We start from the raw sequence: 20,023 nt of genomic DNA, 5'->3' as shown, positions 1-20,023 counted from the left end.
GTGTCACGATGTTCAAGTATCATGACGTAAAGTTTAATTCTGACATCTGGTGTGACCTGAAAAGTTACCTCTTACAGGAAGATCCCGATGTGGCAGGCAAGGACTTGTACGTCTGTCAACATTGTCGCCCTATATTGAACAGCAACAAAATGCCAGGTCGTTGTGTGCTCAATGGGTTGTGGACGGTTCCCGTGCCAGAAGAACTATCAAAATTAAATCCAGTTGGAAACTCAGCTCATTCAGCGAGCCAAGTGTTTCCAAACAGTTGTGAGATTAGGAACTTACACCGGAAAAATTCCTATTTACAATGCTCTGAAGGCTGCCAAGGGAACAATGTTTTTCTTACCACTGCCACTAGAGAATACCTTGGAGAGGCTGGATGAAGCAGGATACAGAGCTGGCTCAAACATTGACGAATTAGTAGGTCTACCTGACCCAGAACTGTACATCATTGTTGATGGACGTCCCACCAAGGACAAAATTGTTTGGCAAGGTTTGGTTGACATTCCACGTGTAAAGCAAGCTGCACAAAAGTTGCAAAAAACGAACTGGTTGTATGCATCTGTTGATGTGGCTTGTGTAGACGAAGCTGCTAAGAAGACAATGGAAATTGTCAATGATGCCAGCAGTCCTATTCTAGAAAAGGCTTCAGATGAAGATGTGGCAGGTCTACAAGCCTACACGGTTAGATCTATGGATCAGAATTTGCCCACAGGTAAAGATATTCAGCATTACAAGCTCCTCACAGTGCATGAACTTCCCATGGACAATCGTTTGCACTTTCTGGATGTGCTGTGCTTTCCCACTCTGTTCCCAACTGGAGAGTTTGGTGAATTTATCCACGTGCTGAAAAGTTGACGTTTTCCGAATATGTCAAGTCGCGACTTTGCAATAAGGATTCCAGATATAGAAAGAACTGTGAGTTTGTATTTTATTACCTCTGGCAGAAGGAGCTTCGTGAGTTAGCTGCAGGAATCTACAATGTCCTTAGCTCCTGTGGTAAAAGAGATCTCTCTGTTAAACAATTTCTCGACAACGTTGACAAATGTGATGTCACTACTGAGGCTAACCTCTTGACTATCTTCCAGTCTGTAAGAGGGACCCGGCAGTTTTGGTATTTGAAGAAGAGTGATGTTAATGCAATGATCAGGGATTTTGGAAGTCCCACATTATTTCTGACTTTTTCATGTGCGGAATATGACTCCCCTGAAATCGAGCGTTACTTGCGGAAAGTCAACAAGGTTTCCGGAAAGTATCCCATTTCCAAGCTGTGTACAGAAGATCCAATTTCTGTATCAAGAAAATTTAGCCAGAAGTTTCATGACTTCTTTGAAACTGTCATCATGAAAGGAAAAGTCCTTGGCAAGGTCACCCATTTCTTCTGGAAGAAGGAATATCAAGGCAGAGGGGCACCACACTACCATGTGATACTCTGGATCGAGAATGCGCCTGTCATTGGTAAAGATGTTCCTGAAGACGTGCTCAAGTGGATTAAATGCAGGATGACTTGCAGAATCCCGGATGAAAAGACAGAGCCTGAACTTTATCGCTTGGTAACCAAGTACCAACTTCATAAATGCTCTGACTACTGCAAGAGAAAATGAAAGTATGGAACAACTTACATAACAAAATGTAGGTTTAGCTTCCCTCGTGAAGTGAGCAAAGAAGGAGAATTGAAGCCAGTGCATGACAGCTTGAAATCCAAGAGCAAAATATATGCACTTCCACGATCCGAAAATGAAATAAGGGTGAATGATTACAATCCCATTCTTTTGTTGTTGTGGAAGGCAAACATTGACATCCAGTTTATTTCAGAATCTTCTTTGGCTCTAGCTCAGTATGTTACTGGGTACATCACGAAGGCAGAGAAGAGCCATATGCAGGAGTTGTGGTCAGAAATCCCTGACGGAGAGTCTCTGTACAAAAGGTTATTTAGCTTTGGAGTAAAGTCTCTCCGCTCTCGTGAATGTGGCCTTTATGAAGCATCATATTTGCTTACTGGTGACCATCTGTGTGGAAAATCAGAAACAGTTCAGTTTGTTGCCGCCGATATGCCTCACAAGAGGAAGAGGAGAGTGCGCAAACATAAGGAGCTTAAAGAAATGGCAGAACTCAATCCAGATAGTGATGACCTGTATGAAGAAAGCCTGCTAGATGATTTCTATCCCAAAAGGCCTGAAGAGTTGAAGGATGTTTGCTTGTTTGATTTTGTCAAGTGGTATGTGAAAAGTGGCACTGATGCCTCTGGCAACAGGCAGTACAGAAAGCTGCTAAAACCAAAAATTGTCAATCACAAAATATTTGATCCTAACAAACCAGAGCAACGTGAAGACTACTACTACTCCTTGTTGTTGCTGTTTGTGCCATTTACTGAGGAGTCAGATTTGGTAGGTGAAGGCAAGACAGCAGAAGAGGCTTTCAGTGAGTTTCTGGAGGATTGTGACAGCTTGAAGGATCACCACGAGAGCCTTCAACGTATGCTGCAAGCGCAATCTAAGATGAAAGAAATTGATGAAGCCAGAAAGAAGGAAGATGGCGAGGAAGTCCCTGATGAAGATAAGAGGGAAGAGGAAGAAGGTGTAAAGTTGATCGGTGAAGCTGAAGCAGCTATGCAAGATGTGCACGACATGGAAGATAACGCACTAGATTCTTTGGATTTGGACCAGCGTGTTGACATGCTCAATGCAGACCAACGACGTGTCTTTGACAAGATCACCGACCATCTCAACCACCAACATGAGCATGACACAGGAAAGTGTGGCTGTAAAGAATACAAACCTTTGCATATGTTTGTCAGTGGAGTTGGAGGTACTGGAAAATCCTTCTTGATTGAAACTATTAGAAGTCAAGTTAAGGATATGTGGAAAGATGTTGAAAGTGGGACTGTATGTACTGTAGCGGCTCCAACTGGATTGGCTGCTCATAATGTTTGTGGTGTGACTGTCCACAGACTGTTTCAGCTACCTATTGAACATGAAGGCAAGACTGCTGGCTATTGGTCACTGTCAAAAGATGCACAGAAGATCATGCGCACCAAGCTGTGCGCTCTGAAGTTGGTCATCATTGATGAGGTCTCCATGTTGTCCAGCCTTAACTTAGCATATATTCATTTGAGGCTGCAGGAAATATTTGGTGGTACGGATTGGTTTGGTGGGGTGAATATGCTGTTTGTAGGTGACATCTTGCAGCTCCCACCTGTTACAGGTGATCCAGTGTTCTCAAAGTTGAGCAATAAGCTTGTGGTCAGCAGACTAGGCTGTATGACTGCTGTAAACATCTGGAAAGACACAATCATCTATGATGAGCTTACAGTGAATGAACGCCAAAAGAAAGATAGCAAGTACATTGAAGTGCTAGACGAAATTCGTCGTGGATACATTTCTGAGGAAACCACAAAGTGTCTTGCTGAAAGAGTTATACATGAAACAACTGTGCAGAAGTTCAAGGAATTGTGCAAGACATACAATTCGCCTGTTTGCCTGTTTCCAACAAGAAAGGCTTGTAGTGATTTCAACCACGACATGCTTAACACCCTGGACGCCAAATTGTATAAGCTGACATGTGTCGATGAGATTGACGAAACTGTCACCACCCGTAAGTGGGATAAAACTGCAGCTAAAAACTTAAAATGCTCAACAAGGACTGCAACCAGACAGCAGGTTTGGAAGCAGAGTTGTTTATTGCCATGGGAGCACGAGTGATGCTTAGGAGAAACATCGATACAAAGCAGGGATTGGTCAATGGAGCTTTGGGTACGGTTGCAGCGATTTCAGCCCATACAGTGATGGTGAAATTTGACCATTTTGAGGTGCCCTATCCTGTTGAAAGGGTTAAAAGTAAATTCCTGCTAATGAAAAACTTATGTGTATAGGAAACAGTTTCCCTTAACAGTAGCTTATGCTGTTACCATTCACAAGTGCCAAGGACTTTCACTGGATTGTGCCATAATTGACTTATCTGACAAAGTCTTCTGTGCTGGTATGGCTTATGTGGCTGTCTCACGGGTGCGATCATTAAGTGGATTGTATCTCACTTCCTTTGATCCATCTTCAATTAAGGTGTGTAACAAATCCCTTGAAGAGGCCAATCGACTGCAAAGCAGCTTCAGAAAGGACCTTCCTCTCTACGAAGCTGTCAAACAGAAGAGAGCACCAGTGAAAAGAACACTGCTAGATGGCTCCAGTGAGTTGGAACCACCTGCAAAGAAAACTGTACACAAATCTACATCAAAAAAGAGGACAATGTCTGCAAGTGATGGAGCTTGCGGTGATAGTAAAAAAATAGAAAAGTGATAGAGCACCATCTACAGGCTCAAGATCAGCAAGTGGTGACTGTGAAATCACTGCTGTTGAAAGGCCAACAGCACCGAGAACTGAACTGAGTGGAGAGACTACAGGTATTACCCTGTGGATGTAGACTGGTAGAGGCAGAAATGTACACAACTGGGATACAGTTTTGTTGGTCCATTTCGACGACAAGATAGTGGTTCTGATGTGATATTAACTCGGCCTGATCTGCGTTCTCTCAAGCGCATATCAGGTGATGGAAATTGCCTGTTTAGAGCCATGTCCTACATCATCACTGGGTCAGAAAATCAACACTTTGAAATACGAAGTGCCATTATAGCCCACATGTTGTCAATACCTGAGCTATTGAATGGCATTGGAGCTGATGGCCATCGAAACTACTTGGAATCATACAATGGCGGCTATACAAGTGTTCACAACTACCTTGAACAAACTGGAATGGCCCGTAGTGGAACATGGGGTACTGATTTTGAAATGGCTATACTGGCCCATTTACTACAAACAGTGGTTTATTCGTTCAAAGCTGGTGAGTATTGGCTGGCAGTGTTTCCTGGCAGTATTGACCGGACAATTCCAGAGGATGTGAATGGCAAGTCCATGTATATTTATTATACAGGAAACCACTTTGAAGTGGTCACTGCTATATGGAGGAGGTAGTATGGTTGTATTGCAGTGCTTACATTGTATGCAGTGTATAATAGCTCCATCACATATACTCTGTCATTGTTTAATGCTTTTGCTAAACTGGGGTCTGTGGTACTCAGGCAGTGGTAGACATGTAGCCAAACTGAGTACTTAAACCACACAAAAACTGGTCTGTCAGCAGTCTGGGGTACTCAGGCAGTGGTACGTGTGTGGCCAAACTGTGAGTACTTAAACCATACAAAAACAGGTCTGTTGACAGTCTGGGGTACTCAGGCAGTGGTAGGCATGTGGCCAAACTGAGTACTTAAACCACACAAAAACTGGTCTGTCGGCAGTCTTGGGTACTCAGGCAGTGGTAGGCGTGTGGCCAAACTATGAGTACTTAAACCACATAGTGACCCTGTTAGTCTTTCTAAACATGACTAGCTTGACTTCTGCAATACAAGTAATGGGTGACACTTGTGGACTCAAGTGTCCCTGTGCTGTCCTTCCTTCCATTAGTGTGTACATTGAGGTCTATGGTTTGTTCTGAGACTTATATGTCGCCTCCTTTGGAAGTACAGAAAATTACTTGTGAGTCAATGATGGAGCTATTTTGTGATCAGTTAGTGCGCAGTATTTGTGTGTGCTGAAATGCGGGAGTGTGGTGGGAGTGCACTAACTGATTACATCATCACTGCTGACATGTATTAAATTTCTTAAGCATATAACACTGGTACTGTAATTTGTGAGTTCTTGTACACACAGCGATGTCCCCTTCAGAATAGAGGGGAAACTGGTAAGAACTGGTTTGTGTCCATTACAACTAACTTCATTGTATTGTTCATGCATACAGGTGTTGTGCATTCCATCCCTTCACATGTCAAGTGGCGTGTGCTTAGTGATACTGTGATTTGTGAGTTCTTGTACACACAGCGATGTCCCCTTCAGAATAGAGGGAAACTGGTAAGAACTGGTTTGTAACCATTACAACTAACTTCACTTCATTGTATTGTTCATGCATACAGGTGTTGTGCAGTCCATCCCATCACATGTCAAGTGGTGTGTGTTGTGATTTGTGAGTTCTTGTACACACAGCGATGTCCCCTACAGAATAAGGTGATGGAAATTGCCTGTTTAGAACCATGTCCTACATTATCACTGGGTGAGAAAATCAACACTTTGAAATACGAAGTGCCATTACAGCTCACATGTTGTCAATATCTGAGCTGCATTGGAGCCAATGGCCATCAAAACTACTTGGAATCCTATAATGGTGGCTATACTACTGTTGACAGCTACCTTGAACAAACTGGAATGGCCAATAATGGAACATGGGGTACTGATTTTGAAATAGGTATACTGGCCCATTTACTTCAAACGGTAATTTATTCCTTCAAGGCTGGTGAGTTTTGGCTAGCCATGTTTCCTGGCAGTGTTAACCGGACAATTCCCGAGGATGTATATGGTAAATCCATGTACATAATACTACATAGGGAATCATTTTGAGGTTGTTACTGCAATAGGGAGGAGGTAACTGTCATCGTTACCTGTAATGGTACTATCCTAAAAATGTTGGTTATTGTCAATCAGTGCTTTTATCAATGCTATATGTGTTGCTTTGAAACCTTCAGGTACTTAGTAAACATGGAACTTTATACTGTAGTTCTCAGTCAAAGTGTGGATCTGGCCCGTACCAATACTCAGTCAGTGGTAAAAGTGTGGAACTGGCCGTACCAGTACTTGGCCAGTGGTAAAAGTGTGGAACTGGCCATACCAGTACTTGGCCAGTGGTAAAAGTGTGGAACTGGCCGTGCTGGTACTTGGCCAGTGGAAAAAGTGTGGAACTGGCCGTGCTGGTACTTGGCCAGTGGTAAAAGTGTGGAACTGGCCATGCTGGTACTTGGCCAGTGGTAAAAGTGTGGAACTAGTCTGTGTTGGTACATATACTTGGCTAGTAATAAAAGTGAAATTGTCAGTAACCATCCAATTGCTGCATGCTTCACTGAAGTGTGATGTGGCTACTAAATGGACAGTTAGTGTACACTTTAATGTGTGCGTGTGGGTAAAGCGGGAGTATGGTGGAAGTACACTAACTGGCCATTTATGCATTGCCACATGCATTTGTTTGCTTTCTTACTTTGCATGTTGTAAGCTGTTCTGTAGTGATAACAGTTCCTTACTGATAAGATGAGTAAGGCGATGTTTAGTCTCGGCATCAACCAAGGAACAGGATAATGCAGCTGTACAGACTTATACCAGACGACTTCATGAACAAAAGTTAGTACTGATGCCTCCTACGGCATGTGATAACATTTCATTTTGTAGTTGACATCAAGAAACTGATTAAGAGAGGAATAGTCTGTAAGTAAATAAAGTAAGTCAGTGATACATGAAATGCCAGCACTCTGTTTCTAACATTGTGTTATAGAAAAACCAAGTGGAGCCAAGCAGTGGATGTAGGGATGAAGAGCAATGAGACGGAACTGCACGGAGTCGAAGAGGCAGGGGCAAGCAAGGAACACGAGATAGGTAGAAGATGGGGACAAAAATGCACGTGGACGAGAACAAATTAACAATAGACCAGACCAATAAGGAGATCACAACACAGCAGAATATGAACACTATGCATACACAAACACAGCATTGTATGTGTCCAATTGTCATTAATGGCATCTTTAAATCACTGGGCTTCGAGATTCCAAATCTTTGCATGGCGTAGCTACTCCTTGGCCGAAAGTTGTTGATGCTGCTCTTGGTTCCATTCCCTTGGCGCAATCTGGTGCTGGAGGGTAGTATGCAGTCTAAACCCAGGGAAAAAATTTCCTTAACAAGTAGCCTACTAAACCATCAGTGTAGCCGGATGGGAAAGTGCTCAACCCGGATTTAGCTAGCACCCTCTTGCTTGGACGCTTATTTTATAGTCCCTTATATTAGCGTCTGCCCTATCTGTGCATTTTGACATTAAAATTTTGACACACAACCGACTCACGTGCACATGGGTGCGGTACACGGGCGGGCGGCCAGTCTAGCCTCATGCGCAGCCAGGCCCGCGCTAATAGCGTTTGGCGCACGAGACTAGACTGGTCTTCTGTCACGTGCATACCGTATTTGGGCGCGAAGTTTCAACACGTGTGAAGAGAAAGTTGTGCAGCAGACATGTCGGGTACGTTTTGTACAAAATTTTACATTTATCCCTTTACAGCCTTCCTTATTTTCTAGCAAGTAACTACAGCCTTGATAGCGCCAATGGCAACGAAGGGGAAGGTACGCGAATAGCTCAGAAATTTTGCCAGTATCTTAACTAACGATTATTGTTTTCAGTGGCACTTAAAGAGAAGCACGGTCAGGATCACGAGAACACCAAAAGTTAGTGTTAATGCATGCAGGCTAGGCATATATTGTGCCTTTTACGACAACACCATGGCTGCATTCTGTAGTTGACATCGAGAAGCTCATCGCCGAGAGGAACGCCTTAACAAGGCAGATTGACAAGCTAAGTATGGAAAATTTCGATGCATGGATATGATGCATGCATGTGATTGATTTAATGATCTCACAGAAAGGCAGAGCTGGGATGATAGAGGAAGAGGAGATGGAAGAGGCAAGCCTGAGAGACTAGGACAGAGCCAGGTTAATGGGAAGAGGGATGGAGGAAGAGGAGGCAGGGGACGAAGACAGGGCAGAGGAAGGGGACGTGGACAATAAACACTGCAACAGCAACCAGCAGCAGATCACAATGGACAGCAATACACAGGACCATTTGTTGTCAATAATTATTATCAGCACTGCTAATAGTATTATTTTGTAAGGGATGAGACTCATCAATCTGTACTATCACACCTTAAGTTCAGCTTGATCGAATCAAGTTAACACCTCTACTGGTTACAGAAAACTGTTGATAGGTGTTGAATATGGTCTAGCCTCTGTATGCGTGGTGCTTCTTGGCTTGGCCACAGTGTTTACACCCATATTTCACTTATTGCTGCTCTGAATTGCTGCTGATACCTAATTTCATACTGCTATACCAGAATTTTACTTATTCATGCACTTTCTCATACACTACAATCAAAGTCATGTACAATTATCATGAACATCAAAAAAATACTATCATAATAACTGTATGATACTGCATAGCCTAAATATTTTGAGGAGGGAATATTTTTGATTTCAATTGTAATGTAGCTATAGGGCACTAAATATTTCAAGGATAAAGTTTTCATTGATAACCCTCCAAAACCTCAAAATCAGCAAAAATTGAAATTTCCCCCTTGAAATATTTAGGCTATGTGGTATCAAAGCAATGACTCTATAACATAGCTAGCAAACCATGGACATTGAAGAAATAGTAACTTTAGTGTCCTGTGTAATAGAAACTGCATGCACATAAAAGATAAGATTCATGCAATGTTTGTAAAAAGTACACAAACAAGTGGAACAGAAAATTAGGAATTTTCAATATGAGTAGGGATCAAAGTAATAAAAAGTACTGAAACAAGAGAGATTATCTACCACCTGAAGTCATGCTAGTACACACATAATCCCTACTTCAGTGCCATTATATCTTAAATCTTGGCAACTGAAGTAGCGATTACGTGTGTACTAGCATGACTTCAGGTGGTAGATAATCTCTCTTGTTTCAGTACTTTTTATTACTTTGATCCCTACTCATATTGAAAATTCCTAATTTTTTGTTCCACTTGTATATATATCTAATTTGTACATTTACTGATAAAATCAGAAATATTTAAAGTACATCTGCTTCATCTTTTCTTCTTCCTGTGGTAAAGAAAAAAAAGACAGGTTAATAAGTCCCAAAGCCGCTATGGCCGGCTTTTGGGTATAGAAATACAAAAAGAAATGAAATTTAATCCAAAACAGCCAAGCTGTAAAAAAACAGTGCGGCCCTCAAAAAGGCTATGGTGAAAAAAGATGTGAAATCCAAGGTGGCGGCCAAGAAATGGCTGTGATGGTAGATTAATGGTAAAAATTTTAATAACGGCAATTTAGGTGAATTTTTTCCAAGACCAAGCGGCACAAAAATTCACCTGAATTGTCGTTATTAAAATTTTTACCATTAATCTACCATCACAGCCATTTCTTGGCCGCCACCTTGGATTTCACATCTTTTTTCACCATAGCCTTTTTGAGGGCCGCACTGTTTTTTTACAGCTTGGCTGTTTTGGATTAGATTATCATTATCATGAATCATTTCTGTAGTTCCTGCGGTTATTACTAACATTAATCCTCCAAACGAAACTGTGAGTGTTTTCAGTGCAGTTACTGTTACATGTAATGCAAAGGGATATCCTCTCCCAACAATACATTGGATTCTAAATAATGAAGCTGTTAGGAATAACTCCAATACTATAATCACATCTTTTCAAAAAGGAACTCAAGATTGTGCTCCTGGAAATGCCTGTGTGTCATCCAGTAGACTATACATTAGAAGCACTTTGCCATTTCATAGTGTTACATACAGCTGCATGGCCATGAATGCTGCTGGAAATGACATAAGTAGTTTCAGGCTAATTGTAACAGGTATGAAATTACTGTATTGTCTGGTAGTGTAAGGTTGACAACACATAAACAAAATCCTTTGTTTGCTATAGGGGCTTAGCCCCACTTCATGAACTGCATTATTCCTAGGAGTGCACAAAAAGAGACAGATTTTTATATACTCAATAGAATGGTCAAATATTACAAATCAGTCGAAACATTTCACAACAAGCTTTACATGCTAAAGTCTTTTACCATTTATTTGTGATCAACTTTTTCCCTTCGTATTTAAAGGCTCTGGGTGCAGACAACACACTCCATTGACCATTGAAGTATTCTATACAAAGACATCATTTTTAATAGCATGTTTTTTGATAGTACTAAAGGGCTGTACAACTTGCTCAGCGAAAGCCATTCTTATACTATAATAATTATGTGACCTGCACCATTTTCATAACACTGGATTTGTGAATGAGGCAACTATTTGAAACCTGTTTATCTTAAACTATTCCATGGTGACACAACTAGTCACCTGACTGTAAATTCATGAGATTTTGGAAAGGCTTTTCACACAGAAAATCAAATGTTCATGTGTTGCTATGATATTATATGTGTATTCTCTCTTACATAGTTCCAATGCCTGAAATAGTAATGCATCCAAGACTACAAGGAGAGAATCTCACTCAAACTGCCACATTCACATGTTCTGCTACTGGTTATAATGTCAAATATCAGTGGACAATTAGATCAGGATCATTTCCTAGTAAAGTGACTAGTACAAACACCAATACCCTGGTGATCCCAGAAGTGAGATCATCTGATGATAACACATACACTTGTGTGGTAAGTAATGAAGGAGGGAGTGTTTCATCAAATGCTACTCAACTAACAGTCTGCGGTAAGTATTTTGGCATACTGTTAGATGGTAGTGTGGATGTTGTATCGGTGGTACAGGTCTACCAGAGGTGACAGTGACGCCATCCAATCAGAGTGTAGAGGTGACACACACTGCTGTCTTCACTACTACAGTGAGTGGTGTGGGAGTAGAGAACTTCATGTACCAGTGGAGACACAATGGAACAAACATTACTGGAGAGACTGGAGACACTCTGATGATCACTAACGTGATGGAGAATGATAGTGGAGACTATGAGTGTAGTGTTACTAATGAGTATGGAGATGTAGCTACATCAACATTAGCAGCCAATTTAGTAGTATATGGTGAGAAGTCCGTTAAAATACAACAATATAACACATACACACTCACACTAAACCGGCTATTAGTTATACAAAAGTTGTGGCTGTTACTAAAAGAAAGCCACTTCGCTGTTTACACACAGTTACCCTACTATACTTCACTTTGTTTTTTGCAAAATGTTTTATGTACAGGGGTAAAACAATTTTCATATGAAGTACACATGTACACTGAATAAAAAACTACCGTTCTATGACAGTATTTGTAGCAATGGCACATAACTACAGTGGTAGGAATATCGTCAGCCATGTTCTTTAATTCCAACAAGTACACAGAAAAATTTGAAATTTTCAACTAGAGTAGCAACCATAGCACATTGATAAAAGGTACTGAAACAAGCTGGAGTAGTGGACAATATTAAATCACAATAAAACAATAAGAAGTGTTATATCCCTACTGTGCATTTCCATTATGGTATCTTGAGCACAGTAGGGACATAACACTTGATATTGTTTTACTGTGATTTAATATCATGCACTACTCCAGCTTGTCTCAGTACTTTTTATCAATGTGCTATGGTCCCTACTCTAGTTAAAAATTCCAAATTTTTCTGTGTACTTGTTTGTTAACTCTTTTTGTAAATAATTATTATGACCGATGAACCCACACATACCACATCTGAAATAGCACCACACGTCCTAATTATTGTCTGAAAAGTGAAGTATCTATTATGCTTCGTTGTCTGCTATGTTCAACCCGTTACGCAGCATTTCGAATCAAGAACTGTTCAAAAAGCACCTCTGCAGTCCACGCATACCGAAAGAAATGGTGCCGTACATCTCAGTTATATCAATTATCATCTGAAAATGAAGTATCCATTACACTTCATTGTTGGCTATATTCAACACAGCAGTACAAATCAAGAACTGTTTGAAAAGCACCTCTGCTATCAAAATATATAGCCACTATGACGAATACAGATGTTTCCGTTACAAATGGAAGCCATCACGTGCTATCACCAAATCGACACTTTTCACTGTCAGCAAAGATGAATGGGACACAAAGGAGGACACTGGTAAGTCCATGAAGAATGCATTGTATGTACTGCGGTAGGGCACCTGTCAGGCTGAAGCGACATCAAACAGTGAAAAAATCAAGCCCATAGCCTTAGCCGTTATCGAGTTACGCTTGTCTGAAGGCATCAGACAGTCAGTCAGTCAGTCAGTCAGTCAGTCAGTCACTAGAAAATTCCATTAAATAAATTATTTTTTAAATTCCGTAGCAACTTGTTGAAAGCGTATCGGGTCAATCTGAAAGCCTGTTTGGGTTTAGTTTTACCTAACCAATACTGCCTCATCGTCGTCAGGGGAAATTGAGGCTGTTATTTGGGTGATATTGTTTCGTGGGCCACGCCTACTCCTTTGTGGTCCCTACTATACAGTAACTATCATACTGTATGATTACTTAACAGCAAAAGCTGTAGCAGTACATCACATACAGTAGTATAATGTTTGGAATTTTGCTAGTAGCTATGTCAGTTACGTGAGTAATTAGTAAAAATTCAAGGATTACAACGAATTCGAAGTTTAAGTGAATTATGGTATGAGTTACATATTTCAAAAGTTCTGTATATTTGTCATGCTTTATTTAATATCTAATGCCTTTTCCTTTTGCTATTGTACTGTACCGTACTACTACAGTGTCTCCACCAGTAATCTTACAGCATCCAAAGGATGTGAACATCATGGCATTTGGAATTGCTAAATTTCAGTGTGCTGCTAAAGGCTACGATGCTAATATCACCTGGCAAAAACATGAGTTGAGTCTTCTTCCAAGAACATCCAGAATTTATAATGACGCAAAGGATGAAGATGAAATTAAAAGTATCTTGGAAATCAGCAATGCAGTGGGTTATTACACTGGCAAATACTGTTGTATTGCTTATAATGAGGCTGGAAGTGTTTCATCATGTGCCAACTTGACAGTAAAAGGTACATATCTGAGTATTTGACTATTATTATCACACACAATACAATATACTTTCACAGCTGTGAGTATATTTGACAAGCATAGACTATTATTATCTAACAGTACAATGTACCTTTACAGCTGCTTGTGACATGAGAAATGTATCACTTATTAGTAAAAACAAACCCATGACACCTCATAAATTAGTGCAACACTTACTGTTCACTCGTGCATTGCCTATGTGTATGTAATTGCCATATTTTGTATCACTCTAAGGTAAGGGATCCATTGAGACAAAAAACAAGAGGTCTGCAAGATTTAGATCCCCCTAAGTAACCAATGACATTCAAATATTTTGCTTTGGTCTAACAAGTAGGTAGCCTCAGCATAATGCAGTAAGATTTCATTGCTTGCCATCACAATAAAATATAACAATGATCATTACAAATACTCATAAAGTATGGTTAGGTCTTGGCTATAGCTGTATACAATATGCTTCATGAGACAACCATGTGGTGCTCTCAACAAAGGGTTGGCCCCTAAGTGTAATCTATTAAATTTTGTACAATAGACTATATGCACTGCCGAAAACATTCCAAAACAACATGATATTTTAACATATTTTGTTACATTTTAATACATCACGATGGTAAACGACTGCAATAAATGTACACAGAAATTTGTGAACCTCAGAAAATAGACCACTTACCAGTACTTCTTCCAGATCAATAGATTCCTCTACCTGTATAGAATAGTAGCTGGAAAGAAAAGCCAAGTCTGTAGTGTAAGTGGCGAGTTATAGCTTGAGCTGCTTTTGCTACCCATGCTTTTGTATGGGGTATGCGATAGTTGTTCACCGTCAAAAATTCTTGGGCATACCACTAATCAATGCAAATTGATCATTTTTCATTCAACAAATAGACCACACATATAGTCTATTCATAAGACTACAAGAAGCATGCACATTTTTTATGCCTCCGCCACCTTACCATAAATAAAAGCAAGAGTTAATAATAGTTTAACTCTTGATAAAAGTAGTCAAAGGTTCTATCTTGTCAACTGGTTACATACAGTATCATCAAGGTTTGTATCAAATATCATCTGCACAAAAGCAGCCAAGCTGTGAAAAGTCAAAGCCTGGGTGAAAAAAGTTGTGAAATCAAAGGTGCCAACCAAGAAATGGCTGCAATGATATTAATGCTAATAAAATTTAATAATGCACCCATTATTAGCATTAACATGCCAAAAAGTCAAACTGGTGTCTGTGGATAAGAAGAAACATGGGTAAAAATGGGTATTAATGTCTTCATTGTAAACATGAGTAAAAATAAACCCCAAAGCCAGCCTAGGGTAGTGAGTATTCATTTATTATTGAGAAAATCTAATTGAACTCACACAGAAATTCCATTGGTAAATCTACGAAATAAGTAAATTTTAGCTAGAATTTTCATTTATGAAGTAGAAGGTGATCAGCCATAATAGCAGTGGTTCAAGTGGTTAAGGATTCAGGTGTTCAGTATGGAGGTCCTTGGTTCAAATGCTGATAACTTTTTTCAACATTCAAGTTTTGCAAATTGTGCAAAATGAATAATCTAAGCCCCTTAAGAAAATACCCTACCTGCCGGACAGCTATAATGCAAAAATGATGTAATTGAGAGAAGGGAACAAGGAGCTATGCAGTTGTGAAAAATCACATTTTCTTTCTTTACCTGTCGATATTGGCCACACGACACACTACCATGTGTCTTAATAGCAACTTGACAAAAGCATTTCGGTCAATTTGAAGGCACTTTTGGGCTTGTTTAAACTTGACTAACACTGCTATGTTGTTGTGATGGGAAATCAAGACAGGCTTTTTGGATGATGGGCTACTTCCTCTTCCTACTACACAGTACTATCATATTGTATATATATTACGCTGAATTCTTTAAAAATTGTTCAATGGAATTTTATACTGTCTGCCTTTCAATCAATCATAGCAGAAAACTGGCTACAGCCACAGCCCTACTTCTTCAACTAGAGTAGAAGCCATAGTACTGTACTCCAACAAACAGTATTGAAACAAGAGTGGTATGTACCTGTAAAACAATAAGAAGCAAATATCCTTAGTGCACATTTCATATCAAATGGTACAATGGTACCGTATAAGTAGGGATCCCCTGAAAATTTCATGCGCTGCCCAAAATTCCACCTTTGTAAATCATCCTAGAGACATCTTATGAGACAAAAATCACCTTTGTGGAATAGTACTAGTTCATATAATATATAATACAGCATTAATTGTAACAAAACACTTACAGGTGGCCAGATATAGAATTTTAAAAATTGCCAAAACTTGAATTTTAGATTGACTGCCTGACTGACTGACTGACTGACTGACTGACTGACTGACTGACTGACTGACTGACTGACCACAGTTGCAAGGCTAATGGCCAAACAAAGCAGCGCATGGCCACCATTTTACGCCACAATAACAAACTCACCAGTGGGACGTGCATTTTTGGGATTCCGATGAGTGTAGGCCTTCTGCGCTTTGTCATTTCTTTTATCTTCAATCAGGTTGCTTGTCTTCTCCTTCATCCAATGATACCATATAGAGGCATTAATTTTCCATATCAACACTTTCTTTCAGTTGCATATTTAGACACCACAGAATTAATTCAGAGCTGGATTTCAGAAACACTTCAGCCCTGGTGCTACTATAAAGGTATATATCTGCAACTTCACGATTGGGATCCCATTTACAATAGGTTCGTGACCACACCCAAAATAAAGATCTAGGTAGACTAATAGCAATAGAGTATGGAGACCACACCTCTTAACAATCTATCTATCTAACTGCTTAACAGTAAACAATATGACCTCACCCCTTATTGGTCTAGCTAGCTGCACACCACTTGGCTGACTTGAGTTACTCTAATACAACAGTCACTCTAATACAACAGTCGTGTATGATATTCTAATAGAACAGTCACAAGTTACACTGTATCTAGCTGTGCTACAACAAAAAAAACTAAACAAACTAGTATTTTAAAAATTGTTAATTTAAAAATGAAGTAGGGACCTATGCAATAAGAAATAGTGAAACAAGAGATGAATGACGGTGTTACAGCATAGCTCGGTGCGAAAATCCCTACTTTGGCACATTAGCTATAACAACTATTTTGCTCAATGCCAAAGTGGGGACTTCCCACCAAGCTATGCTGCAATACCATCATTCATCTCTTGTTTCACTACTTTTTATTACATAGATCCCTACTTCATTTTTAAATTGACAATTTTTAAAATACTAGTATTTGTTTAATTAATTAAGCAGTTGTAATTTGTGCTGCAGGCTCTTCTATGTGATACTACTAAATCATCTATGTACAGGGTAGAGCTACAATCTATGTATCGGTAGTGTGTCATACTGCCAAGAAAGCTGGTGCGTTACACCTAGAGTACATAAAAGGGATAGGAAACGCAAGCGATTTCCGGTTTGATTTTTGTTATGCGTATCTTATAAGACAAGACAGCTTTGTGCTCAAGTAGGGGAATTAGTGTTCTAAGCAGCCAAATAGTATTCCAAACAGACTACAGCATGTATAGGCCTTTGTGAGAGATATTGCCAGGAGATTTCAAACTGTAGATTTTGAAACAAAGCGTATCGCATTAACTGTGGCTATTGCACGCTGTTATACCTTTACTCATAGTACCTTCATGCCTCATCCACATTGCCTCTTGCACTGCTTCATCCACACTTCTTGCCGTTATACACTGCTTCCTGCTTCTTCCACTTTTTAAGTCTTGTGGTAAGCTAGGCGTGTCACCAACACAGTCTTTTACCCTTGTGTTGTACTGCTAGTGATTTTAAACTTTTGCTAAAATGAAAGATATTTGCCATTTCTTTGAGCAACTGTTCCTGTTTTGTTTTGATATTCTCTCTCTGGTTCTCACTATTAAATGGTAAGGAAAAGGCTTATCACAGTTAATAGTATAGACTATATTTGCAAAGAAAGTTATGGGTACTTTTAGAACCGTTTTTCACTTTTCACTCTCATTTTATTTTGTGTATAACTTCCTTGAGAGTTGGTACCATCCAATTCCCTCAATTGCTTATTTGAGTTCATTGTAGCAAAGTTTCACAGTCATTGGACTCAAAATTCTGTCATTACAATGGTTTGTTTCTCTTCAGTACAAGTGCAGCAAGCATAAGGAGTATGTTTGTGATGTAATACACAGAATCCCAATAGAAATGTACATATTTAGTAATGTCATGTTACTGCATTTCCCATCCCATTTATGTACTCTATTATCTATGGTTACACTGTGTGTACAGTGACAGGAAGAAAGATAATGCGATTTTCACACCTGCATGACTCCATGGTCCCTTCTCCAAAGTACATTATAGCTATCTTCCAGGTGGCACAGCTAATGTGATTAAATTTGTTCTTGCCATTCATGATATATGAGCAGCCAAAGGTTTGATTGTTTTCTTCATTTTTTCTTCTTAAATGGTTTACAGGAATTCTTTTTGCACACTTTGACCACTTCAACTTTTTTTTTTTGCTTCTCGGACCTGACCAACTCTATGTTAATTAATTGTCTGATGTAATTCTGAAGAAAAATATCAGTGCAAAATATTTACATTTTTTTTACACGTGATCACCATGCAAGTAGAATTAATGCCATAAAGGGATTGCAAGTCACCTTTTAAGCTTATCACAAAGTAAGAACACTTAATATTTTACCATAACAGGCAACTGTCTAGTGGTGCAGCAATCATGAAATATTATAGCTTGGCCTACTGTTTGACTTTCACTCTTCTGCTAGCAAATTAAATTAAAATTTTTATTTTGGATTTTTATCCACCTACCAACCCTGTACTTGGCTGAGTTTGGCCTGAGAAATAAAAGATTTAGTTGAAGTAGCCTTTACAAAACCGGCTATAACATGTAAATGCATAATTTGATTACCTTGAAGTTTGAAGGGCATGTAAAGGTGAATTCATGTACTAAGTTTGCAAAGAATCTGGTAAGTGTCCATTGTGGTATGAACATTTCTTCACGTAAAGAAGATCAAACTTCTACTGGGTAAACCGCTTATGGGAATGACTTGAAATTTGGTTATGTACATAGGCTAGCCATCATAGAATTGGGTTAGAAAAATGAAAAGGTAACAGTTATGGAATTACAATGCAAAAACCAAACAACTTAAATTGTGGGTCGAGGAACTGAAATCAAAACTGGCAACCAAGAATTGTCTGCAATGATATTAATGCTAATAATGCCGTCATTATTAAAACTTATTACATAGCATTGCAGCCATTTCTTGGCTGCCACCTTTGATTTCACAACTTTTTTCACTCAGGCTATTGAAGGCTGTGTCCTCATTCTTCACAGCTTTAGCTGCTTTTATGTAGTATAACTTTTCAGATATTCAGTGTTAGTTTTTTCTTCATTAGTTCCTAGACCAGAGATACTGAGTCCACCAGAGAAGGTTACAGTGCAGAGAAATGAAGACGCTGAATTTAGCTGCTTTGCACTTAGTTACGGTGTACTGAAGTATGACTGGAAAACAAATGATGGCAGTAGTCTTCCCTCAAATGCAGTAATCTCTTTCACTATCAAGAAATACACAGGACAGGCATTTTCAACCTTAACTATACCTAAAGCTAAACAATCATACAACAAACAGTATTGTTGTGTGGCTACTAATGAAGGTGGAATAACAGAGCAGTGTGCTCAACTGGTTGTGTATTAGTTTAGTGCTTACTGGAACGCTTATTGTTAGGTTATGGTGTTTTTCTGAACATCACAATTTCTTGAATGTAACAGATAGTGTTGATGTGCTGTCACAATGTATTTAAAATTGATCTAGTTGTCCTCACTGAAGATGTTTGCTAGCAATTACTTATACACATGCCTGAGTTCTGATGCCTGGCATGTACATTTATTTAAGTTAGGTGTAATACAGGGTGCATTAGCGATTTTCCAAGGGTTTCAGAATCTAGCTTCTAAGATATTAGTAGTAACCTATTAACACACAAAGTTTGGAAACAAAAAAGTGAGTGGTAACAGCATAACAACATAATTTACATTAGGGAAGTATCCACAGATGGGATATGAACCTACTTGAAAATTTGTAACAAAATCAAGATACTTTAATAGAGCAGTCAAATAACTCTAACAGAGCATTCATATAAACATCCATGTGTAAACAGATTTTTTATTTATTTACAGATGCACATGCAGAATTACAAGATAAAAAATAATTGAAAAAGTGATCTGAAGATCAAATGGCTATCAATTCAAACAAAAACTTACACTAACTTATACTTGCTTGCTTCCTTACTTACTTCCTTATTACTTACTTAACTACTGTACATGAATTAATTACAATGAATGATAATTACAAGGGTAGGGAGCTTAGCACAATTACAACAAGGGCA

The 20,023-nt window shown here is 39.2% G+C and overlaps 1 protein-coding gene, 1 long non-coding RNA gene and 1 pseudogene across 2 annotated transcripts; all 3 read left to right on the top strand.

The window, feature by feature from the left end:
• The first annotated feature begins 8 nt into the window (after window positions 1-8).
• On the top strand, window positions 9-8,737 carry LOC136256615 (uncharacterized; annotated as a pseudogene).
• LOC136256616 (uncharacterized) lies at window positions 5,614-7,612 on the top strand. The gene is made up of 5 exons (XR_010701565.1): window positions 5,614-5,730; window positions 5,788-5,897; window positions 5,960-7,211; window positions 7,260-7,308; window positions 7,363-7,612. It is a non-coding gene; the product is annotated as an uncharacterized lncRNA (long non-coding RNA).
• Window positions 8,738-11,081: 2,344 nt separating the features above from the next.
• Window positions 11,082-19,335, top strand: LOC136255079 (leucine-rich repeats and immunoglobulin-like domains protein 2). Its single transcript, XM_066047799.1, has 4 exons — window positions 11,082-11,328; window positions 11,385-11,651; window positions 13,326-13,616; window positions 19,037-19,335. Exons 1-4 carry the CDS (start codon window positions 11,082-11,084, stop codon window positions 19,333-19,335), a joined length of 1,104 nt encoding a protein of 367 aa, XP_065903871.1.
• Window positions 19,336-20,023: the final 688 nt, after the last annotated feature.

Source organism: Dysidea avara, chromosome 5 (assembly GCF_963678975.1).
Source record: "Dysidea avara chromosome 5, odDysAvar1.4, whole genome shotgun sequence".
NCBI classification, from domain to species: domain Eukaryota; kingdom Metazoa; phylum Porifera; class Demospongiae; order Dictyoceratida; family Dysideidae; genus Dysidea; species Dysidea avara.
This window is presented reverse-complemented; position numbering and strand designations above follow the sequence as displayed.

Bases quoted from the DNA above. Each gene is read 5' to 3' on its own strand.
- LOC136255079 (XM_066047799.1), top strand. From the start codon at position 11,082: ATGCATCCAAGACTACAAGGAGAGAATCTCACTCAAACTGCCACATTC. The intron at 11,329-11,384 runs GTAAGTATTTTG...TCGGTGGTACAG, and splicing joins TACTCAACTAACAGTCTGCG to GTCTACCAGAGGTGACAGTG. The intron at 13,617-19,036 runs GTACATATCTGA...TTTCTTCATTAG, and splicing joins TGCCAACTTGACAGTAAAAG to TTCCTAGACCAGAGATACTG.